This window comes from Chaetodon auriga, chromosome 6 (assembly GCF_051107435.1).
Source record: "Chaetodon auriga isolate fChaAug3 chromosome 6, fChaAug3.hap1, whole genome shotgun sequence".
Classification (NCBI taxonomy): domain Eukaryota; kingdom Metazoa; phylum Chordata; class Actinopteri; order Chaetodontiformes; family Chaetodontidae; genus Chaetodon; species Chaetodon auriga.
The window spans coordinates 27778602-27805000 of record NC_135079.1 but is presented as its reverse complement, the minus strand read 5'-3'; the positions used below and the strand labels follow the sequence as shown (position 1 = coordinate 27805000).

The 26399-nt window shown below is 43.2% G+C and overlaps 1 protein-coding gene across 4 annotated transcripts in view; it reads left to right on the top strand.

The window, feature by feature from the left end:
- Positions 1-26399, top strand: part of znf423 (zinc finger protein 423) — a 206765-nt gene that overhangs the window by 176670 nt on the left and 3696 nt on the right. For all 4 annotated transcript variants that reach the window (XM_076732310.1, XM_076732308.1, XM_076732309.1 and 1 more), the window contains 2 exons: positions 12656-12787; positions 14761-14876. In XM_076732310.1, coding sequence (XP_076588425.1) covers positions 12656-12787; positions 14761-14876 — 248 coding nt within the window. The remainder of the gene's footprint in view (positions 1-12655; positions 12788-14760; positions 14877-26399) is intronic.

The window sequence follows — 26399 nt, the reverse complement described above, 5'->3', positions numbered from 1 at the left end:
TAAAGCATAAACAAAAAAACGTTGAAAATATTAGCAATAAGTTCACAGAGAGAGTGATGGAAACAGGATTGGAAACTGGAAGAAGAGAGGAGGGAGGGAGAGTGTGTGGTGTGTGTGGGTGTTGGATACTCATGGGACCTTAGCGCTGCAGCATTCTTTCTGTGTATGTGTGCATACGAGAGAGAGTGAGAGGGTGAGTAAAGGTGGGGGCACTCCTGGGACCCCTCCAGCACTGCAGCAGGTTGTGTGTGTGTGCATATGTGTGTGTATATATTCTCCAGCCCCCACAGTACCAATGGGTCAAGCTCACTCCCCCCACATCAGCCCCCCCCCCCCCCCCCCCGGTTGCCATGGAAACACACCTTGAGTGAGGCAGAGAGGTGCATACTCTTCCTTCCGTCCACTGCTGTCTTCTTTGCTGCTCTTTCTTTCTCACAACATCATCCCTCTCTCCATCCCTCTCTACAGTCCTCCTTCCCCCTTCTCTCTCTCTCTTGCTGCCTTTCCCTTGCCGTCCTTGCCATCAATCGCCTGGCTTGGTTTACGGCTTGCATACCACAAGGGACGAAACACACACAAGCACACTTTCAACTGCTCATTCACACACACAAATACACACACACACACACACAGCCTCACTTAGTTTGGGATGGAGGGGTTGAGAGGAGGAGGTAAGGGCAGTAATGGAGGGTAGATACCCAAGGGATCCCCAGCAGCCGTACACAGAGAGGGGAAGGGAGGTTGGGACTTGTGGGGGGCCAGGCACCCAAAGGAGTACCCGACCAAGACTAAGAAAGGGTGAAGAGGTGTGTGCGTGCGTGCGTGCCTGCATGCTTGTTTGTGCGTGTGTGTGTGTGTGTGTGTGTGTGTGTGTGTGTGTGTGTGTGCGCGTGTGCGTGTGGAAGCACCTTAGGGATCTATCCCCCAACACAAACCAAGGAGCTCATTTATGTTGTGCTGCATGTTGCAGGGGTCTGTGTTGAGGCCAACATGATTGTTGTGTGTGTGCGTGTATGTGTGTGTGTGTGTGTGTGCATGTGTGTGTGTGTCTGTGTGCGTGGTGTGAAAGGGATAATGCCACCTGGTCCCCCTACTCTGGTCAATTAGCAGAGAGAGAGAGAGCATGAGCAATAAGGGTGTGTGTGTGTGTGTGTGTGTGTGTGTGTGTGTGTGTGTGTAAAGCAGTGTTGACAGTAGAATTGTAATCATGAGTCTGACTGCAGTATGTCCCTCTGTCAATCCACACACATTACATTACATTCTGTCCTCACATTGTTTCCCGTTATATTTTCAGCCTTCTCAGGTGAAACCTCATCTGTAATTCTAGAGGTGTGCAACAGCCACCCACCAATTACCTGTGTGTGTGTGTTTGTGTCTATGTGTGTGTACATGCGAGTGTGTATTTGTGTCTGTGTGTGTGTTTCTGTGGGTTTGTGTTTGGCTCCACTCGTTGCTCAGTTAAGAGAGAACATAGGTTTGGAGTCAGGCCAAGGTCTCTCCCTCTCAGTGATTTTTAAAAGCTGTTTTTCTCTATCTTACTCGCTGTCTCTGGCTGCCTCTCTGATATCTTATCTGAATGGTGTTACTTGTTTCTCTGCCGCCCACTGTGAATATAATAACACTACATGAAATGTTCATGTTGACAATTGCCGGCAGGACCTGGACAATGGTGAACACTTTGAAGTTGAGTGCTGTTCTTTTCTAAGGGTACATAACCAGTGTCCTGATTACGATGAGTTGGCATTGCAACCAATCAAGAACAGCCAGCTGTTGGGAATTGTCAGCACAGCTGGAACTTACCTTTGACTAATCTGACTAATCTTAAAATGCTCATTGTGTAATTTGTGTTGAGTCATAAGGAAAGTTCTAACTCAAATTCTAGTTGTAATTACCGGGCTTTAAAAAAGAGGGAGGGCAGGACTTGGCATAAGTTTTTACAATCAAGCAGTTTTTACTGCTTATCCGAAATAATTACCGAGATACACCATAAAAGCAATTTAAAGCAGTCCTCCATAAAGGCATTAAACAATACAGTAATACCTAAACTTACCTTGATGTGCATTAAAAAAGCAGAAAAAGTTCATTTCCTGTGGTGTGGTAACAAACTCAGTCCTAACCTTCTTTCTCTCTTGCTTTCTGTCTCTCTCTGTCTTTCTCCTGTCATCCCTTTCTCCCTTGTGTTCTCTGTCCCAGCATAAGCCTGCAAGGGTTGTGTATGTGTGTGTGTGTGTGTGTGTGTGTGTGTGTGTGTGAGTGTGTGAGTGAGTGAGTGTGTGCGTGTGTGCGCGCCTGCACTGGTGGATCAAATGCACTCTGTGAGACAAAGCATAGCGGCAGGATGCTCTACGACTCTGTCATCTCACTATGGGTCACATACACACACACACGAATTGGGTCTCTTAGGGGGACAGCATACAGAGACTGCGGTCCCCACGTACACTGATCAAAACAATGTATTTGTCAGAAAAGAGAACTCTTTCATGGGATGGGCACACACACACACACACACACACACACACACACACACACACACACACTGTCTCACACACATACACACAGAGGCATTGAAGGCCTCTCTCCATGCCCTTGTTCTGGACAGGCCAATTATCTCTCTGCATCTCACTTTTTTCCCTTCAATTCTCTCTCTCTCTCTCTCTCTCTCTCTCTCTCTCTCTCTCTCTCACTCTCTCTCTCTCTCTGTCTGTAGTCTCTGTAATTTTGTCTTTTCTCATCTGTAGCCACTTGTTTCACTCACCCTATAATTAATTGACAGTTAATTAGCTTCTAAAGTTTCTTTTGTAAGGCTGATGGCTTCAAGAAGCATTTTTTTGTTTGTGCTTATGAAATGTTACCTAAACAATAGATAGAAATTAATCAACCACAATTCTGATAATCGATAAATTATTCAATACATTTTCTGGTTCCAACTTGTGAATTGTGTGGGTTTCTTGCTTGATTGTAACTTGAATATTTCTGAGTTTTAAAGTGTTAGCTATTCAAAATAAGCAATCTGAAGATGTCATCTTGGGCTACAGGAAAGTTTGATGGGCAGCTTTGACTGTTTTTTGAGATTTTATAGACTAAATGATTAATTGAATCATGACAATAATCAGTAGATGCAGCCCCAGCTGAGATGGTTTTCCAATAAAAACACAGTGTTTTTTGTAAATTTCCCCAAATATGTCTTTATGATTGGCAGTTGAGCACTACACTGGGGATAGTTTACATATGAATAAAGTATGAGTAAAGCATAACATCATACGATGATTAAGATATTGTAATCATGTGCATTGTTAGGTTGCGTTATGTGCCTCAGTTCTCTTTCATAGCATTTGTTTTCTGTCTCACATCCGGGAATACCTCCTGTGTGACCTCATTAGAAGCTTAAACATTACATTGGCCCTGATTAGCTAGCACTATGTCAGGAGGGGATGGGGCCCTCCTCCTATATATTAGGCTGACATAGCATCAGTCATCATTCAAAAACCTCTACTCGCTTCTCACAGAAGCCTGTTGATGACTGTGCTATTAGGTGTGAAGCTAAACTTTCCACTGACTTGAGTGTACAACTTGGGCACCAGGGGCCTCATTTATAAAACATTGCGTAGAATCCATACTAAAAGTGTGCGTACGCCCAAAAGCTGAAAATGGCGTATGCCAAAAAATATTCGGATTTATAAAACCGTGCGTACTCACACCTGCACGCAATTTTCCCTTTATAAATCACACTCCACCTGGAAGATTGCGCAGGTGGATTCACCTCACATCCCGCCCCCGACACACCCACATTTTACCATGAATGGTCAATGCAAAGTACCTCATGAATGGCTTTGCATATAAATAAGCCTGCTGATCAATGGCATTTTACGTTCGATCATGGCAGAGAAAAGAAAAAGAAATTTTACGGAGACTGAAATCGAGGTGCTTGTGGGTGAGGTGGAGGCCAGAAAGGACATTTTGTTTGGTGGTCACAGTAGTGGCGTCACGAATACAATAAAAAAAAAAAAAAAGAGTGGCGGCACGTCGTCACTGCAGTGAATAGTTCCAGTGCCACAGAGCGATCTGTGGCAGAAATTACAGATCCCTACACTACTGTGCGTCAGGATGAATGAGTAATGTGCTGACCCAGACCACCGTGCCACTACATTCGTCAAGATCATGTACAAATAATTTGTACACTGAGTGAATGCACATTTTTTCGATTCACATAAGCAAATTCATTTTCACTCGGAGCCCTTATAGCAATGTGAGTGCAGTCAATTGCGCCGATTACATTTGGGAAACTGGACATTGCTGCAAATTGCCTTTTAATGTTGGCCTGTTCACCCACAGTGTAAGAAAACCTGATGTATCGACTGGTCATTTTTATAATGCCATCCAAAACGGCTGGCATTATGGCGCTGAGGGATGGCTGCGATATACCAGACCTAAGGACATAATTTAACTGAATTATATCATACCCAAAAAGGGCTTTAGACAGACAATGTAACATTGCATAATATTAATCATATCAAACACTTACCTGTCGGCTAATTCCTGCTGAAAGGAGCCAGTCGCCAGAAACCCCAGAGTGGTCAGCACCTGGATATGCACCGGGATGGCGCGGTTCCGGCGGGTGGGTCTATCTAACACTGGGCCCAGTTCAGCACATAGATCCAAGAGCACCGCTCTAGGGAATCTAAATCGACTTATTAGCCAGTCATCATCATGGGGCAGGAAATCTCTGTGGTTCCTAAAACTTCTCTCCATCCTGATCCTACCATTTGCGTGATCTTCCAGCAGTGCCAGCGCATCCATTGTGCAGCATTACGCACGAGTGTCACCGCACTATTTATATGCTTACTCAGCAAATTGAATGATTGTTACACACCTTGTCAGAATTAATACTAATCCATCAGTGCCATCCACCGCTCTGTATCATTTGAAGATGGAAGTATGATATATGAACATTGTGCATACAGTAGTAGGCCTAACGGCTCACTAAAGGAACACATCTATAACACTGCAGACTTGGGTGTTTATGATTACGCGGGTCTATAAGTCTGATATGTGATGACATTAAATGTATGAGATCAATCTGGCTTCAATTCACCACCTCACCACCTGCACCGCCAGTTTCCCCGTCTCCAAAATGTTCGTACGCAAGCATCAAAGTTGGCGTACCGGTATGCACATTCTCACGCTAAGTTTATTTTTATAAATCACAACCTTTGCGTAGGAAGTTGCTTACGCAACTATCGAGCCCCGTTTTGTGCGTAAGCAAGTTTTATAAATGAGGCACCAGGTGCTTTGTTCCCAGTTGTCCCCTTCACACAAGTTTACAAACTATAGCAGTACTCTTTTATGGCTGGTTTGGGTGTAAGATAGCAATACTGTCGCCTTGGAGAGCAGCAATATTCTCCAGTACAAAAGTAGCAATACTTTATATGAATAAAAGCAACCCTAGCAATACCAACAGGGAGCAGTACCTCATAATAGGTAGTGTTAATGATACCGCACAGCAGGTAGCAATGTCCTCCAAGAAAAAGTCCCCTACTTCTCTCCTCTACACTAACGGGGAAAATAGCTGGCGTTAACCCATTTTCATCTAGTAGCAATACAAACTGTTCAACATATTCACAGGTCTGCTTGCATCTTTAGCCCACTAGGTAACTATGGCTCTGGCTAATAACACCAGTAAAGTCAAGAAAAGCTTTGGCTCTGGCTGGAACACTCACCATGTTTGTGCAGTATGTCTTGGATTATCCTGTGCTCCACTGACAATGGCTTGGCCACTGTTCCTGGACTGAGCAGGGTGGAGGCAGACCCCTGACTCTTGGCCCCTTTTCCCATCACAAGAGACAGACAAGGGATGTGAGGGCCTTGCTGATCCTCATGCCATCCTGGAAGGAGAGGTGAACAATGTTATGAGAGAGTCAGTGAACTCGGAGCTCATATTGTCAGACGATGAGGAGGAATCCAGCTTTCTTGCTTGCATTCACTGGGCTGCAAAACCTGATAAAAGCTGAAGAAGGTAACCAGCCTTCATTGTCATCTTCCCTGGATCTTGACATGCTGGATATGTGCAAGCGCACAGCTGCAAGTCTCAGTACCTCATGGCCTGCTGTCCAAACAGAGGCTGTAACATCTTGGTTTGATAGCAAGAAACTCTCTGAGAAAAACAAGTAAGTGTTGTCTATCTTCCCAAAACTACTTAAAGAGATAGTGGCAACATGGAAGGAGAGACCATACATGTTGGATTGTGAGGGGATGGAGGCCCAGGGTGTCCACGAGATGGCACAGGTAGAGCTACTGGTAGCGACCCACCTTCACATGAAGAGCTCTGGGTCCGTCTCTCCCCTCCATACAGAGTTCTCCCAGTCTAGCCTCATTGATAAGTGCCGCAAGGCAGCAGCTCTGTCAATCTGAGCCTTTAACACCTTTTCTATTGTCATGGCTCATCAGACTGAGCTGGAAGAAGGCATGACTGCTAAACCCAATTTGTGGGAAGAAATCTGCGTTATAACATACTATGTCCTCTGTCTCTGAAAAGTGGTCATACAAGCTACAGGGAGTGGCATGGGCCTAATGGATCCTCAGGGTCTCTCAAGGTCTCTTAGGTGTAGCTGTGACCTCCGTGCAGAAGAGATGTGATGAGAAAAAGAGGGATGACAATGCTCCGAAGCTTTGCCTGCAAAGGAGCACTCCCTCGACCATGCCAGTCATACATGCAGGCAGTCTCTCACCTGGCTCCAGTTTATAGGATCCCCAAAGTGCATAATGCGAGGAAGAAGAAGCGGCTAGCCCAAGTTGGTGTTCACGTTGTAGTACCCACCAAGGGGAAACAAAGGCACTGGTCTCAGTATTGTTACATAAGCACTTTTCCACTGCATTCTGTAATAAAAGTCTTGACATGTGCAGCCGGGCAGAATGCTGAGGGCAATCAAATGTTATGAAAAAAGATACACTATTTTGCTAAACAAATCAACCTTGTCTGCCATAACACGGCCTGTGGCGACTGACATCTGCATGGCTGTGACAACATGGACCTTCCAGGCACCTTCATGCAATGTGTTGTGGCAACAGAGTGCACAGAAGATGTGTGTGGCATGCCCAAGCCACATGAGGGTGCCAGCACACTGGCTTTGATGAGGTGACCATCATCTCTCATTAAAGTATGTATACAGTATGTTGCCATATGTTTTCATTTGCACTTCTTTCCACCTCTGGTTCTTATACATAACAGTTTTCACCTGAAAAATCTTACATCCCTCCAGACAGGGTTAGCTTCGTTTTCGTAAGGGACACTCCCTGAGCCTTTTCTTTTTGCTTAGGAAGAGCAGGGCTGCCTGCACTCAGTCTGGGTCTTAAGAATGACAGAGAAGGGCTACAGGCTTCAATTCAAGATGACTCCTTCATGTTTCAAAGAAATAATCTATTGTCATGCTCTGGGCAAGCCAACATTCTCCTGGAGGAAATTTCCACCTTCAAAAAGAAAGGAGTGATAAGTCAAGACTCCTGAGGAGACCCACAGCAGTTTCTATTCGAGGTATTCAAAGTCCTAGTCCCAGAGAAGGGGGGAGGCAAATGAGAGCCATTCCAGGTCTTCGTGCCCTAAACTGTCATCCATGGAAATACAAATTTAGGATGTTGACACACATTTCTCTGCTACACTTTGTGTGTGCAGGCAACTGGTTCACATCATTTGACCTGAGGGATGCTTATTTCTGCCAATTTCTGCCTATATATCCTCCACATCTCAAAGATCTGAGATTCGCTTTCCAGGGGTTAGCCAATGAATATGTAGTTCTTCCATTCGGTCTCCTGACTCAGAGTGTTTCTGTGGGAACTGTCCTCGCCAGGAAAGTGATCGCCACATTTGCTTCTCTGGTGGGCTGGAGTGCCACTCATGAGGGAAGAATGGTGAATGGGAAATGAGACGCTCGCATGCCTTCTACCCACATAAATTGTCTGCAACTGTTAGCTGTTCACTTCGCTCTTTTTCCTTCCTTCAATTTCCTCCAATGTTGTGGCTTACATCAACAGGCAAGGAGAGCTGAGGTCCCCCTGTGCATGAGTTGCCAAAGACCTTCCTTTATGAGCTTCCTCTGGTAGTTCTCATTCCTTCAACTCTGGCTCGAGTGAGGGAAGGAGGTCTGTCTGTGATACTGGTTGCACCTTTTTGGCTAGGGGAGCTGGGTGCCTAAGACTTTTCAACTTCTGTCTGGCTTTCCTTGGCCACGCCACTTCCCAAGGAACTGCTATCTCAGGCAGGACCAAGAGAGTCTGGTTCTATGGGCTTGGCTCATGAGTGATTCAACCTGAATACAGTGTGACTCCCTCGTGGTTTTATAGACACTATTCATGATGCCAGAGCCTCATCAACTAGGACGTTGTATAACCATGTTGTTGTGGCATGTTGTTGAGAGCTGGTGTTCAGGGTCACTTGGCTATTCATTTTCAGTGTTCTGTGGCAGCGATTTTGCCATTTTTACAGGACCTTATTGATAAAGGTAAGGCTTTCTCAAGTGGGTCAACACCCTTTGGTGTGTCAATTTGGCTGGGGTGGCTGTGGCTCAGGAGGTAGAACGGTCGTCTACCTATCAGGTCGGTCGTTCTATCCCTGGTCTTGGCAGCCCACATGGCGAAGTATCCTTGGGAAAGATACTGAACCCCAAAACTGGCCCTGATGCTGTGCCATCGGTGAATTCATATGTACGTCGCTTCAGATAAAACTGTCTGTCAAATGACTAATTGTAATTGTAATTCATGTAGAGTGCACATGGTAGGTTGCTTACATGTAAGCCTCAGGCTCCATCATGGGATCTTCCCATGTAAGTGCTCTCTGTGGTCTCCCATTTGAACCTTTGCAACAAGTAGAATTGAAAATGTTGTCTTTGAAGACGGCCGTAGTGCTTGGTTCGGCCCCAGCTAAGCATGTGGGTGAGATCCATGCACTTCAGGAATGTATGCAGTTTTCGCAGGCGAACACTAAGGTTAGTATGCAGCCTCACTCAGCCTTTATCCTAAAACTTAGAGGCTCATGTTCCCCTGTAGAACTAGTCGTTTTCTATCCCCTGTCTGTCTTCTCTGTGTAGCACTGGTGTCTGCATACTCTGAGTCCAGTTCATGCATTGCAGATCTATTCAGAAAGGACCAAGGTGGTTTAGACAGGGTGACAGCTGTTTGTGTCTGGGGCAAAAACACAAACAGGAAAGCGTCTGAACAGTGTCTCTCTCACTGAATTCTAGGGCTATTGCCATTGGTTATACTAGCAAGGGTCTCCAGCCTCCAGCCTCATGTGCACTCTTTATGGGAGTTTCTATTCAGATGGTGTGTGCGGTGATATGCTGGGCCTCACCCCACATGTTTGCTAGATTTTATAAGTTTGATGTCATGGTACCAATTCTGGCACATTAGATCCTTAGTGGGGGCTCTTCTCAGAACAGGGCTCCTTCCTTGTGGTTGAGGTTATTGATATAACCCTGGTCCTCTGATTAGCAAGAGTCAGTGCCTCACCAAACCACCCTCCTTGCTATGGAAGCAAGGGTGTGGTGAATTTGTTTTGAAAGATAACTGACACTGTGTCACCCCAATATACAGGAGGGCCCCATCCCCTCCTGACATGAGCATCGCCAGTGCCAGCCAACCAGGGCTGGTTTAATGTTATTTGAGCTTCTGATGAGCTCATGCAAGAGCCCTTCCCCATAGTTAGACACTCTCTTGTGTTAATCAAAGAAACAGTCTTAAATCCACAACCTTAAGTTTAATTCCCTTTAATAGCAGCCAGTCAAACCACATTTCTGAACTTGCAGTTAACTGGTATGTGTGCACCTTGTGATTTTTGTTTTTGGAATTGCAATGTGAAAACCTGCTGTAACTTGTCACATACAGTATGTATGTGAGGATGCCTAAGATAATGGACTATGAGTAATGGGCACATCACTGTGTACATAGCTGAAGTTTAGCCACTTTCTCTGATACTTGTGGCAAGAGCTTTTAAGGTGCCTTCTGCAGAGACACCTTACACAGACATATACACACTGAGACTGCCAAAGCATAGACACTACTTATTCTTTCGATCTGTGCCTTTTGTATTGTTGTATCTCTTTCTCTTGAGTCTGTCTTTTGCTTCAGTTCGGTTGAAACAACAATTTTCTCTTTTGAAGAAATCCATTGTTTAATAAAAGTATACTTTTACAAGGACAATGAATACTTACATGATCATTTAAATATAAAATGTGACAATTGATTTAACTAGTAGTGCTGTACACTCCTCTGTCTCTCTCTCTCCCTTTTTCTCTCTGTGTGTCTCGCTCCATGTGACACTCTCCTGCTGTTTCAATCTCCTAGCAAATGATAATGAACCTCTATCTATCTCAGTATGTCTCGGACACACTGGCGCCCCACACAACCTAGCAGCCTTTGAGGTTTGTGTGTGTGCCTGTGTATGTGAACAGGGGGGATATTTGGGGACCAGGACCATGGAGCATACCATCTCATCCATATAAGCGTATGTGGCACCCACCACACTCAAACACACGTACACACACACAAACACACACGCATGCACACACTCCCCCACAGCTATTGAGATGGGATTAGGGCACCCTTGTGTCGGCCTTTGAGGCAAAGAGAGATAGGAATCTTTGTGTGTGTGTGTGTGTGTGTGTGTGTGTGTGTGTGTGTGTGTGTGTGTGTGTGTGCGCGCATATTAGTCAGTATGGGTGTCATGGATGTATGATTGAAGACATTATTACCCCCATGACCCCCTACAGCTCTGCTGCTAAAGTTTAACAGACTTTTGAATGTGTGTGTGCGTGCATGGTAGAGTGTGTACATGTGTGCATGTGTGTATACATGTACACACTTACAAGAAACAGAAAAGACATAGACTGTATCTCTGAGTTAGTATGTCTATGTATGTTTTTATGTGTGTGTGTGTGTGTGTGTGTGTGTGCAACTCCACAAGGGGTTACAGATTAGCCCACAGAAGACACCATCTGATCTCTCAGGGCTGTACACTCCCACGGTGTGCATGCGTGTGTTTGGCCCCACATTGTGTTTCTGTGTGTGTGTGTGTGTGTGTGTGTGTGTGTGTGTGTATGTATGTGTATGTGTGTGTACGTGCGCGCGCGCATCGGAGAGAGGCATTGGTCCTGTATGGGACAATGGTGATAAGGACAACAAGCGGAAGAGCTGATTGTCAAGGGGTGCGTGTATGTTTGTGTGTGTATTTATGACTTTTGTCTGGCCTTTCACCATGGGTGCTGTGATGTCACTCATGCCTTCTTAACAGATACAATGAAAAACACATATAAATACTGGTAATAATCCCAAGTAAAAATAAGGAGGAAGGATAGAGGCTGTGCTGTTAACAGTTTCTTCTCTTGTGTGGTTGAGATAGATAGACCTGATCGTATTTCAATGTCAGCTCTCTTAGTCTGTCATTGTTTAGTTTCCTTCATATCTTTCATGGAGAGGTGCTTATTGTGGACTTAGAGTGAAGCAATGTTTGTACAATAGTGTAACTTCTGATGCAATGACAAAGCCCTGACAGGCCCTGTAAAAACATCTCCATTACTATGATGTCATGTCAATGCCATCTGAATATGAGAAATTGATTGTAGTTGTATTCACATCAAACATTCACAAAAGGTTTTCCATCAAATATGACAAAGTCTGATAGAGCATTGGTATACACAAAATCCTGGTAGTTAAGAGACATTCACAGACTGAAAAAAGGGGATAGGTATAGTGTGCTATATGTGAGGAGCGGTAACAAGGGGTGAGAGGCTTGAATTGGAGCCCACACAAATTAATCAGTGAGTGATAACCCAAAAGGGACAATACGGGGACATTGAGGGAGAAATGGCCAATGTGAGGGATGGATGAGTGGCTGTAGCGGGGGAGGGCAGAGGACAGAGGGAGAGAAGGAAGGATGGCTATTGGAAGGGCAGATCATCCACAGCCCCTGTGGGAAGGACAGGCAATTACCAGTTGGGACAGACACGGCACTGCGATTTGTGTGTGTGAGTGTGTTGGGGGAGTGTACAAGGGAAAAGGAAAAAATGAAAGGAGAACATGCAGCGGGGGAGAGGAAGAGAGTATATGATACAGCCTACATCATAACATCTGTGTTAACAACCTAAGTTAGCTGAACCTTAAAATCCTAGTTTTTCAAATTAAAACAAAATATTTTCCAGTGGAGTGACATGAGTTCATGTGTTTGTACCTTTTCTAAAACTTTTTTTGAACACTATTCTGTCATATAATTTCTAAAACAAGTGGCATTGCTTACTTTATTCATTTGGCAATACAGTTTGGTTAAATGATGAAATGAAATTGTTTTCAATGTGGTGTGTGTGTGTGTGGGGGGGGGGGGGGGGGGTCTAGGCTCTATGGTGACAGAGTGGATACTACAATTATGTACATGTCATGCCTGCATGCTATATGGTTTATAAGTGCATTTCTATCTGTGGTTACCATTTTTCTGTTTTAGTTTTTCTGACACATCAGTACATTATATGCTAGTGTCTGACTGTCTGGCAGTTTCTATATGTGCACAAGACATCTGTCATGAGTGTTGTATTAATGTTCTAAAATGATGTTGTATGTTCCTGTTTTCGTGTTGGTTAATCCAGCCTACATATGCATGTCTATCTCCTATTTGCAGAGGAGGGCATCAATCATGAGTGCAAGCTGTGTAACCAGATGTTTGATTCACCTGCCAAGCTGCTTTGCCACCTGATAGAGCACAGCTTTGAAGGCATGGGAGGTACCTTCAAGTGTCCCGTCTGCTTCACAGGTGAGAGATGGAGACACACACATATACACAAAGACACATTCACCTTCAAGGACAGTAGCACAGATAACTCCTACTCACTTATGTCCTATCTGCCTTACAAAAAATGGACTCAGAAACATGAAGATACATATTGTACACAAAAGCATAAAAACAGGCACAAACTACAGAATAATGAATAATCACATACACACACTGTAGTACACCATAAGAAACCAGTAACAATAAGCAAATAAGGGATATATGTTATTCAGCATTTTTTGCCATTCTGTTCTTTTGTGTAGAAATATTTTACAGCATTGTATATCATCAATCAAATACTACTATAGACAGGCTCACACTGAATATAAATCAATATTGTAGAGATATTTTGCATTATGTTTTAATTGTTCTGTAGTCTATTATTTGTTTTGTTTATAGATTAATTTGAAGCCATAAAGGTTTTTACCCTGCCAGCCAGGATTGTATGATCAGTATTAAAGCAGCAAAATGAAACAAACAAAGGGAAAAAAAAACAGATGTGTCTACCAGACATTGTCTAAGCAGCAAGCTGGTTACATGATATCACATATTTCGGTAAACATGCAAGATGAGGTTAATATTGTAGCCAGAAGCAGGTTTGCACTTAAGTCTTCCCTGGCATCAGGTCCAGTACATGTTATGGCTCAGAAATGGCTCTCTATGGGTTACTGGCATCAGTAAATGTGCTGTAATGCCTGTGAATTTTTTGGTTTCTGGTAAACAGAAAGACCACATGAGGAATATTAATTGTTTTAACATTTCAAATTGTGGGAGTAATATTACAGCAGGGTGCCGCTGCTAAAGAAGTACTGACAAAACTTCATTTCATTCAACACCTTCAGTATTTTACCAGAAATGTGGCCCCCTTCGCTCTCTCTTGCTCTCTCTCTCTCTCTCTCTCTCTCTCTCTCTCTCTCTCTCTCTCTCTCTCTCTCTCTCTCTCTCTCTATCTCTCTCTACATCTCTGTACCATTTCCTCAGTTGTTGTGTAAGGGTTTAGACTTTCACTCTATTCCTTGGTGGCACATGAATTAGTAAGATGGGCACCACTCCTATGGGGAGGGTTAATAATTCAACACATACACACTTACAATAAAAACCAAAAGTTTCCTGAAACAAAGGGGAGCAAAAGAAAGAGAAAAGGTGTATAAGACAACACTGCAATGGCAGTTAAAAAAAGAAGCAATAATTTATTGATAAATATCACAAGGTCTGCTGAGCATAGTGCTTTGTATTTTCTCTCATTACTTCCTGCTACCTTCTGTCTTTTCTTTCTATCCCATACACCTCTTTTAAAGTCAGCCCTTAATTTGCTTTGTGGGTGTGTGTGTCTTTATTTGTTTGTTTGTTGGGTTAGTTATTCTGAAAACTTAAAGCTACATGTACTGTAGTCCTTTCCAAAAACCTCCAGTTATCTTCCACTGACAGACACAGGATCAGTCTCTCCAAAGCTTGGACTTAACCATTCAAAAAAACAGCATTGCAAGTCATCTGGCAAACATTAAAGCAAATCCAATCTGAAACAGTTTTTGTTTGTTTGTTTGTTTGTTTTTTGGTGGCATTGTTGTCTTAATTGGATAGGGACAGTGAAGAGGCAGACAGGAAATGGGGAGAGAGGGGGGGATATAACATGCAATAAAGGTCACTGGCTGGAATCAAACTAGCAATGGTTGCAACTGTGCAGCCATGCGGCATGCACTGTAACATTTCATCTGCCGAAGCATACCAAACACTGCTGAAAATTATGTTGCCTTGAATTTGGCACCATATTACTGGCCCCAGCAACAGAAATGTCCACAACTATTTCGATTCATCTGTTGTTTTGCCTAATGAACTTGAGCTTCTTTCCTTGAGTTTGGAATTATCTTAAAAGCCTTCCATTGTCGTAAGAAATGGCTGATTGACTTCCCGAAATAAACACTGTGTAACCTGTGCTGTATTTGTGTCTTTCCCAGTGTTTGTGCAGGCCAACAAGCTCCAGCAGCACATTTTTGCTGTCCATGGCCAGGAAGACAAGATCTACGACTGTTCCCAGTGTCCACAGAAGTTCTTCTTTCAGACAGAACTACAGGTAGCTCTCCTTAATTCTGTCTCTGTGTTGAAGTTGAAGTGTCTGTCTATGTACAGTTTTTGTCAGGCATTAATTAGGAAATTATTGTTTGCAGGCTCTGACCTGCTACTTCACACTGCAGTAAGTGGATTGTGTGCCTGAGGTGACTCACTGTATCTGAGAAAGTGTAATTAACCCCACACACGGTAGACAGTTTCCTGGTACCCACCTGAGTAGACCTCATTTCTTTTACACCCTCCCTCCCAGCTCTCTAGGTTTCCATGCATCCATCAATATACAGTAACCTTCCTCAGTACCATCCCTCCGAGCTACTGTACATCATTTTACAGAATCCCTCTATTTGCTGTTCATCTCTATATTTCCCCCTCCACCATCTTTCCATTCCTCTGTCCCTCTCTTTCCATCTCTCCACATGAGGTCTGAGCAGGGTTCTGGCAAGCTTCATGTCATTAGGGTCCAGACACATTTGTGTGTCTGTATGCATGCGTGTGTATGATAGAGAAGAGAGGATATAAGTCACCCAAGAGTAGGTCCAAGGCCAGCTGTGGCCAGGTCTGTGATGATGTAAACCTTCCTGTCCCATTGCACTGCTTCTCTTCCTCATCTTGTGTAGCTGTTTGGCACCAGGCTAGTGACCTGCAAAATCTGAAGGTCAAGGAACAGCCCAGTTAAATGTGAAATCTACTGTAACTTTGCTCATGCTGTTGTCGGCTGCATTGACCCGAGGTGATGTTAAAGATGGCATAGTTGTAGTGGAGGATTGTGTGAAAGCCTGCAGTTTATTTAAATTCACTACAAAACCTCAAAGGAAAATTCAGTGGCTACTGAGGATCGATACTTCTGGGTTTATGATTAATGTTGGTTCTTAGAAATACAAATGTGTATGGAATGAATTGCTTCCAGTTTTCGGCTCAGTTTTGAAGAGAATATATTGACACTGTCAACCATAACAGGTGCAACCCAACAGACCATAGATAGATGACAAGCTGATCAACATATCTCATTTGCAGAGTATTCAGAGAATAACTCTCTACTCTAACTAACTACTACACTACATGGATGACAATATAAATAATTCGTTACTAACAAAGAAAACAAACTGCAGTCTATCTTAAAATGATCTGTTTAAGAGTTTGTAAAAGCACCATAGCCCTCATCTTGCTCATAGGATAGCCCTTGCTTGGTGTTCTGGCATTTCTGTCACTGACCCAGGTTAGCATGCTGGCATGTTCATGAGTTGTGTTTCATAAAGGTGAAAAGTGGCTTTTTGGCTAGAAGTTGAACTATTGTTGGCTTGAAGTTGAGCTATTGTAAGCTCTCTTCCTAATCATTCATTTCATACTTTTTTGCTCTTTGACTGTCAATTTCTGGCTTACATCTCTGTTTGTCTAGTAGATTATTATGTCTCCATGATGATTGCTCTATTTGACTGGCACATAAGAGAGTGGGTGGTGTGTAGACTGTTATTAACAGAGATTTAGACAAAGAAAGTCAGTAAAAGACCGAAATCCTATTTGAAGGTAATGTGTGGAGGATTAAGGGGGATCTAATGGCAGAAATGTGATAAAATACTAGTACAGTTATGTTTTCATTGGTTTTCTCACAGACTCACCTAAAAATAACAATACTTGCAATGTCATTACCTTAAAATGAAATCCTCTTCCATTCAGTTCACCATATTGCACAAAAATGTTCCTACAGTAGCCCAGAAAGAACAAACCAAACACTGGCTGAAATAGGGCCTTTCACGTTTTCTGTGGCCACCATAAGGGAGCGTGAGATGAGGGATGTTAAGTTGGTTGCAATCTGCAACCTCACTGCTAGATGCCACTAAATCCACCACACTGGACCTTTAAGTTTAAATCCTACAGGGATTATTTAAATTACAAAGGCCTGAACCACACACACACTCAAAGTGACACACATCTCATCATATACACGCAGTGTATGCAACACAAAAACGCCCCCATTCCTCCTCCGCATCCTACTCCGTCTCAGATAACAACTCTCCTGTTGTCTGACCAGGTCACAACATCTTTATAGACTGACGAACTGCTGATCAGTGATCAGCTACACAGTGTATACAGTAAATGCCATCGTCATAAATGCAATAATGCTAATTTAATCAAACTTAAAAAAGAAAAAAAAAAAGGATTCTTCTGCTGTTAGTACAAATACATTTTATTTTCTTAATACTGTTGGCTGTGTCTCAGGCTGCCATCAGATCAGATCAGATCAGATTAAGTCTATTGTTTTCATTCCAGCTAAATTGAGCATAGTAACTTTTTTCCCTCCCTTGCACTTCTTCCTCTTTGACTGCTACACTGTGGCTCTATCCATTTTATTCACTCTTTGGTCAAGGCCCAAGTGTGTGTGTGTGTGTGTGTGTGTGTGTGTGAAAACCTGCAGCCCAAGCCTGACCTGCGACAGCTCCATTGCCCCATGGGAGGGCTTTCTAAGTGGGCTAGACAGAAAGGCTAAGTGGGGGAGATGGAGAGCCACAACCATGGAGCTTAATGCCACTGCAAGCTGCGTGTGTGTGCTTGTGTATGGTTCTGTGTGTGCGTGAATCTGCTGGAGATAGTGGAATGGGGTAAGATTTGTGTGTTCTCATGAGGTGTGGATGGATGAAGAAGGCTGGTTGGCCAGTTAGAAATGGCCTTGGCCTCTTTCAGCCCCTCAGAGGGCCATATGATGTCCAGCTCACTCTCTTTGTCTCCTCTCTCTCTCGCTCAAACACACACCCAAGGGTCACTGCTGCATGGACACATCACTGGATCATCTGCTCTCAATCCTGATTGCACTCTTTCAGTCCCTCTTTCCATCTCCGTCTCTCCCTCTGCATACCAAGCCCCTCACTTTCTCTTTACCACCCTCTTAATCACTTGCTTTCACCTCTCTTGCCATCTTTTACACATAGATACCACATTTTTCACTTTCTATCTTACTCCCCTCCGTCTGTCTGTTTCCCTCTCCCTGACTCCCCCGTCTGTCCCAGAAGAACCAGCCCCTATGCATATTTTAGCCCCTCTCCTCTCTCCCTCTCTTCTGTGCCTCTCCCAAGTGCCACATAAATAGTGCAGATGTAAGCTGGTAAATAAGAGATGTTTTAGTGTGTGTCTGCATGTGTGCATGTGTGTGCGGCGTTGTATTACTAGCGTTGTGGGGACATAGATCTGTTTACACAGTAACATTGTGGGTTAAATGCAGGTCTCCATAATATAAATCATAACATTTTAAAGTGAAGACTGGGGTTAAGGTTAGGGTTAGGGTAAGTCTCCAGGAAACGAATGTAAGTTTGTGTAATGTCCCCTTAAATGATGGAAACACGACACTGTGTGTGTGTGTGTGTGTGTGTGTGTGTGTGTGTGTGTGTGTGTGTGTGTGTGTGTGTGTGTGTGCGCACGCTTGTGTGTGTAAATAAGAAATGCTGTGGCCTTGATCAGTGAGCTCCTTCTGGATCTCTCTCTGCCTTTACTTCTGACTTTTCTCATTCTCTGTTTTAATTTCTGTCATTCTTTCTCTAGCAATTAGTATGACAGTAGAATATATATTTTTATATATTTTTTTCATTAATGCTTTTTCCCAACATTTACATTCATACAATATTTCAGGATGTGCAGTTTTGTGGTCTTTGAAGATGATTTTTCCATCTTGTAGAAGTATACCTAGTTTGAAATAGTCATCTATCTCTACAGTATATAAGCTCTGTCTCTTCCACATTACATTCCCTGACAGACTTACATTATTTTTAAGCCTCCAGGGGGTGCTATACTGCAGCTTCTGCATGCAGTACTTCCTCCTGTCCCTCGCTGCATCTATCACTCTTGTACTCCTCCCCACTCGCCCAATTTTTTTCTGTCTTTGTGTCTGTTGTGCTACACGATTTCCTTTAGCACTAGTAAATATTTAAACGGCACTAGATAAGTGGTTTGCTGGTCAGATGAATAAATGGATGGATGTGGGGCTTGCTTTCATTTGTTTGTGCATTGATTCCCTTCACCCAATCTTCCTCCTTTCCCGGTCTCCCAGCAGTGTTGAATATTTGAGAGTTCTGCACACACACAGCCACAGAGATGAGCAGGGATCTGTTTCCTCATAGACACAATCAAAAGAACATGTAGTTTACATACACTATGGATGGATGGATGGATGGGTGAAGGGATAGACTGAGAGATGGAAAACTGGGAAATAAACAAACAAACACAAAGAGAGGAATGGAGAAACAGTCAGACAGAAAGGCAGAAACATACAGTATAATGTACAAAGTTTAACTAAGAACTATTTCATTTGACATCCACAGTTGGACCACTCCCCAACATCAGAGCTGCTCTGTCAATAGCATGTTATTAATTTGTATGCGGTCAGTATGGACCACCTCTTTAGCATGTTGTCCATACCTTGAAACTGAAAGAAACATTTAAAGTGTTTCCCCCAGAGCTAAAGTAATGAGTTAAATCTTTGTTTTGGCAGTTAATTCAGAGCAGAGAATAGCTTGGCAGACTATTCAGTGCCTATGGCTGTGATCAGGGCAGGGTGTGTGTGTGTGTGTGTGTGTGTGTGTGTGTGTGTCTGTGTGTGTGTGTGTGTCTGTGTGTGTGTGTGTGTGAGAATAATGTTGTCTCTTTGTCTTTGTCTGAATCTAAGAGCCTCACTGTCTCCCTCTAACTGAATTATGGAAAGGTGTGGATGTGGCTGAACTGGAAATAGGATTTATTTGTGTGTGTGTGTGTTTGCCATTGTCTGTCTGTAGCAGTCAGTTATAAGTGTTGTATCAAGTCATAGTGTGTACTCTCTTGTCCATGTATCCCATGGCTCTGTGTGTGTGTGCGTGTATGTGTGTGTGTATGAATTTGATCCGTAGATCCCTGTGGAACACACTCAGCTGCCCCACCACTCACTGGGAGACTCTCTGTTATTAGAATGGGGGCCTGGGACACACGCACACATACATACACTTGCCTCCCCAAATCCCCGGACTGAAAGGTATTTGCAGCAGGGGAAAGAAAGATGGAAACAAAAAAGATTTTAAAGAACGAGAGAGAGAAAGAAGATAGTGAGACAGACGGAGGTTTCAAGCCAGCCAGCCTTTCCTGATATTGCAACTACCACAGTAACTGCTGTTTCTAGTATTACCAAAAGTACCCCATAATTTACAGAGTAAAAAAAAGGAGGCAAGCAAAACAAACAAATCAACAACACTGTGTTTAAAACCACGCAAACAGTAATGCTGTGATTGCATCTACGGGCAGGGTGCCAGAAAATTTTCAAATTCAAATTTTTTTATTTCAAATCCAAATATTGACAGATATAGGTCCCTATGACCTCACATCCATCCGATTGTTGTGAACGCAATATCAAATGCAGTGTTCAACAACCTCATAAAGGTTATAAAGGTAAAATAATTTCCCAAATTGGGATCAATAAAGAAACCGTCTAAATCTAAGTCTCAGTCTTTTTTGAGCCACGGCACATATTTTACATTAGAAAAATCACAAGGCACACTACCAAACAAAAATGTCACAAATAGTGTATTTATTGAAATATGATGAAAATCTAGTCTCAATTTACTTACTCAGTGGAAAACCTGGGCCTGTTTAGTTAAACACAAAGCTGATATTCTTGCAGGAATTGAAGAGAGACACACACAGGGCTCTCAAGTTTTGAACTAAGCTGAGTGAGATTTTGGTGGTGGCGGTGAGGGTTGGGGTGGAGACGGGGGTCTGATCTGATGAATGACATAAATTCGTACAGATAAAAATGTTTATTCAATTCAGCATTTCTTAGTGCAGGTGTGTGTGTGTGCATGCGCATGTGTGCACTGTCTGTAACGCCCACCCCTCCCCCTCCTGCTCAGTGCATAGACACAGAAGCCACCACACATCATGTAGTTGACCAATCACGTGTGGCTTGAATAGAAAAAAAGTTGAGAGAAAAAAACACAAAAAACAAAGCAGCTCCCGCTCCGGCTCCCAGGCAGGAGCCAGCTCCGATCGTTCACTTCAAAGAGTTTCGTTCACGACAGACACATCACTAATTCCTCTACCTGTTCCACTGTTAGAAAAAATAGCAGCGCAACTTAGTAGGCGTTATCCTGGTAGTTTCTCTTCATGAGAAATACAAGATATGGCATGTGAGCATGTGAACGGGTTCAAATGCATGTGTCTCACGCCTAATGGGTGAGACTTGAGAGCTTTGCATATAGGAAGATTTTACCTGATTGGTGCTGTAAGCCTTGGAGCACCAATCAGGTGAAATTGGATAATCTTCCATGGCACACCTGATGATTTCTCACGGCACACTTATGTGCCGTGGCACAGTGGTTGGGAAACAGTGATCTAATATCTAATCTAAACTAATGATCACATTGATTCAACCCTACAGCTGAAGAAGACTTCAAATATGCACTACAAATATTTTGGAATTGGGAATTTAATTACCTGGGTACAGAAATCGTGTGGACAATTTATTTTCTTTTTGGTTGTTTATTTGAATTACCAAAGCTCTGAGCAGGTACATATGTTTAAATTAGTTTGTTATATTTGAAAGAACTTGCTTTTTGTATTATTTTGTCTAAGCAAAACAGATGGGTGAAGTCACATAGTTATTATTAGTTATTATTACATTATATTTATATGCATGAGGAAGCTCAAGGATGCGTTGAGGAACATAACTCCAAGAGAGAGTCAGAGATAAACAGAATTAGGGACAGATACAAAAGAATAATACAATGGAGTCAGCACCTGGAGCGTCTCAAACAGCTTGGACCATGTTCCTGTTATTGTGTGTGTGTGTGTGTGTGTGTGTGTGTGTGTGTGTGTGTGTGTGTGTGTGTGTGTGTGCATACATGACAGGTGAACAGAAGTGATATGAACAGGATGACTCTGCATGGCGTAGTGCTCTTTCAGCCCTGCCAAAATACACTCATACAGATATGAGCACAGCACACAAACAGACTACCTCTGATGTCATCAACAGCTGAAAAACCATTTATTTGGCTCTGTATAATAATTCTAAAACAGAGTATCTGTTGGCCTATTTGTGTCAAGTTTTCCTTTCACTTTTTCAGTCGAGTCAGTGTCTGACACTCATCTTGCACATCTGTGATGGGTAAAATTCATTCTTGCTCTGGGCACTGTTTCATTATGACTCTGCCTTTCATTTGAAGCATGTTATGAGAAACAGAGCAAATATTTTCCTCTGTTTTGGGGCTATTTAAAAGAGGTTTTCATACATTCTAAGTGACATTTTTCAGCAGTACACAATAGATATTATTTGCTGCATTATACCTAATAACTCAGTGATTCCAACCTTTTGGGCTTGTGACCCTTAAAAATGAAGTAATGTCTACATGGAACCCATCATGAAAGGGTGCATATATTTTTTCATAGAAGAATTTGCTCAACATTTTCTCAATTAATTGATTCATCTTTTGTTTTAGAAATTGTTAGAATGTAGTGAAAAATGTCCAGCACAATTTTCCAGAGCCCAAGTGTACACAAACTCAAAGGTATTCAGTTTACTTTCATGTAAGACAAAGAACACCTGCAAAAATTCACAGTCAATTTAGAACCAGAGAATTTTGGCCATTTTTGCAAAATGATATGAACAATTATTTGATAGTAAACAAATGGTTGCAGAATAATTTTCTAACAACTAATTGATTAGTTGACTAATTGTGTCAGCCTTACTTATGTTACTTGCGTGAGTGTGTGTGTGTGTGTGTGTGTGTGTGTGTGTGTGTGTGTCTTAAATGTGTCTTGTGGTGCTCAGGAATGATTGGTTATTTGTGCTGGAGGTGAGGTCACATCCTAATTTGTGTAACAACTTTCAGCAGGGAGCCCTGATCTTTGCTGTGAATCTGGTGAAGATCCGTGTGTGTTTGCCTTTGACATTGTGTGTGTGTGTGTGTGTGTGTGTGTGTGTGTGTGTGCGCGCGCACCCTTCATGCTGTGAGTGTATTTTGGGTTGTGTTTACTGGTCCAAACCTGGCTGTTTGGGCCAGCAGCAACAGGCAAGAGGAAGTCCCCGAGGAGAAAGAAAGGGAGGGAGTGCTCCAAACAGGACATGGTCAAACGGGTCACCCTGGGTGGGCAGGCAAATGAGAAAAATGGGAGGTCATCATGACTGGAAAGAGAACGCGCTAAATCAAGTTTTGGATAGATAATCTGAAAGTGATGTATAGTTTTATTTTCAAAAGGAGGAAGCAAGACAGAGGGATGATGGGAAGAGATGAGTACAAAGACAGAAAGAGGAAAATGGAGGAGTGGGAGGGGCACAGAGAATACGTGTCGGCGGGATGTTAAGGGCAGGGGGTGCATTTATTTTCGATCTGCTCCCGAGGCAGTATCCTGTCCTGGATGGGTGGGGCGAAAGACAAGCCACGGAGCAGAGGAGGAGGGCTAAAACAGCCCATCTGCTAGTCCCAGACACACACACGCACACGCACACATGCACACACAGGCATAGACACGCTCACTCTGTTGGAAGAGTCTCAACTCTGAGCTATAAATACACTGAAACCAAAGAAGACCACAAGGCGACTAAGGTGATTTTTCATTTGGTGTTAAAAACAGCAGTGGAGATGGGGCACACGTACGCTTACATACACACACACACACACACACACACACACACACACACACACACACACATACACACGACTGTGCGTGCGGGCGCGCACACACACACACACACACACACACACACACACACACACACACACAAGGCATTGTTCCAACAGCAGTGCTTCCTCTTCCTGTGTCTATTAGAAACTTGGCACCTACTTTTCAAGAAGTAGCTGTTATCATTACAGATAATTGCAGAGTTTGTGTGTGTGTTGGTGTGTTCAAATAACTGAGAGAAAGTTATTTTGCCATCCTACTGACCCAAGGACAAGGTCATCGCCATGTGGCAGAGGCAAGGTCTGATTGTTTTCATTCTATTTTACTCTGATGAGTTTTGTTTTTCTACCTCAGGTTTGGCCAGATGGTGCATGCAAACACACACCTACATGTTTCTGCTATACAGATGAAGCTGACCAGGCATAACAGTGATCATGTGGTTGCCCATATGCACACATGCATATTAAAGGTGACAATGGTGCTCATCCACCCCCTAAAACACAAGCCTCAGCATCATCACCACAACATGAATGCACACGCACACAGTTTGTGTATAATGCAGTCGATAGCAGAATGGAGCAGGACAAGGGAGATTAGATTTTCTCTTATCTCTATCTCTCAGTTTCCTCATACCCTTCTCCCTTTGCCCATGAGACAGTGTGTGTGTGTGTGTCTGGCAGTTTTGTGCGTGGGTAATGCGACAGGGCCGTATTTCCCCTGGGCGCAGGGCTCTGCAGGCTTTAGCCTCACTCTCTCTAAGCAGTTTAGGAAAATCAATGACAGGCCTCTGTATTGACTGGTCTAGTCTGGCCTGGCCTGGCCTGGAAGACGGGTTGTTCTCACTACAGCACACACTGTCTGCCAAGAAAAGAACAGTAGAAACATGGTGAAATGAAGTCCAAACCAGGGTTCATGTTCATATATATTTGTCATTCAGGAAGTTTTTCAAGACAGCACAATCCATATTGACTGCCTTGAGCTGGAAGATGCTGAAAAATACAGAATATAGAAAAAAATCATTTCCTGTTTTCATTTCCAAGTAAATACACACAGTTAATCGCTTGGTGGTTGAAGCCGTTCTTGTTTCAGCAGAAGAGAGAGCCTGGCCTTTATGTGAAATGTCTTTATTTCCTCTGTCCTCTGTTGTACACGTACAGTATGTAGTTCAATCATATTTTAGTAAGAAGCCTTCCTCTTTTTATTTACTCTTTCTCTAAATTCTTGCACATTTCACTCATATGTTTCACATTTAAACATTTCCAGAAATTTGAGAGACATAATCCCCTCACTTCATCCCTTCAGAAATGGCTGCACTCATCTATAGTGGTGCCTGAAGAAGTGGGTATACTTTTAATTTCATAAGGCCCCCCCCCATTTTTTTTTTTTTAAGTGACCTATCCAGCAAAGGATAGAAGCCCTGTGTTATTAACACTGACATGTACAATTACTTTTATATTTTGTTCATCCAAAAATGTGCCAGTAGTATTTGCACATTGTCACTTCTGCTGCTTGACTTCAGGGAGTAACAATCATTATGAAAATTAACATTAGCCATAGAAGGACGGAGCAGCAGCAACAGATCCATGAGCGGGGGCGGGAACTGAGCTATTATGAGCTGCCGGCTAGCACCAATGTAATGTTAGCATCACCATCGTTAGCTGAGCTGCTGGCTAATTGTGCCGATGTAACATCGCAAAGTCATTTTTTCTGAAAGCAGATTGTTGTTCAAGTTTTTCGCTTCATATTTCCTTCATTTCCTTCTTTCTGTCATTAATTTAATTATTGACTTTGACTTTTATTGACTTGCCCAACAGGCGACATATATTTTCCAAGGATGGCATTGCCAAGGTATGACCCACCCTACTCTGCCTCTGATTGGTTTAAACTGATATTTTTACCCAACCAACCAACAAAGGCAACAATGAGTAGTAGCGAATCAGAGGCAGAGTAAGGTGGGTCATGCCTTTGCCATCCTAGGAAAAAATAATTTAGCACACTGCCAAATGGTGCATCAGTGGAGATTCGCAACTGGGTATATGCAATGCAGACTGAAGTGGGTATACACTATATACCTGTGTATACCCTGCACTACACCACTGGGTACCACAGTTAATATGAACCTGTTTCCTCCTTATATGATCCATTGTTTCTGTAAAATATATCATTTACTCAGCTGTAGAGCAGATGTCACACTGTAACACACACACACACACACACACACACACACACACACACACACACACACATTCATCTGTCCATTGTATCCCTCTCTCATCCCTCTCTCTCATCCCTCTCTCTTTGTCTTTCTCTCTCATCTCATCTCTCTCTCTCACCCCTCCCTCTCTTCTCTCTCTCTCTCTCTCCCTCTCTCTCTCTCTCTCCCTCTCTCTCTCTCTCTCTCTCTCTCTCTCTCTCTCTCTCTCTCTCTCTCTCTCTCTCCCTCTGGGCTATATCCAGCAGTTCACTGCAGGAATGCTGCGAGCTCCTCCAGGGAGTGATCACAGCCTCCCTCCCTCTATGCCTCCCTCTCCTCCTCTGTCCTTCCTTTCCATCCCTTGCTCCATCTACAAATCAATATGGCAGCAGCAGGACCCAAAGAACCTGAGGGACAATACTCACAAACACACACACACACAAACTCTCTCCCTCTCCTCTCTAGCTCGTTTTCCTTCTTGCCGTCCTTCTACTACTGGCTCATTTTTACTTTTCCCTCTCCATTCACATTTCTAATGCCTCTGACCTCAATGTTAGAGGTCTTATAGGAGGCAAGTGCTTAATCACCAAGGCCAGACATGGCTGTACTCTTCTAGAACACCTCCTCTTGTCTCCTGCTCTCCTGTCTCATCTCCTCACCTGTCCTCCTTCCTTTCCTTTACCTCTGTCTCCTGTCTAACCCTAA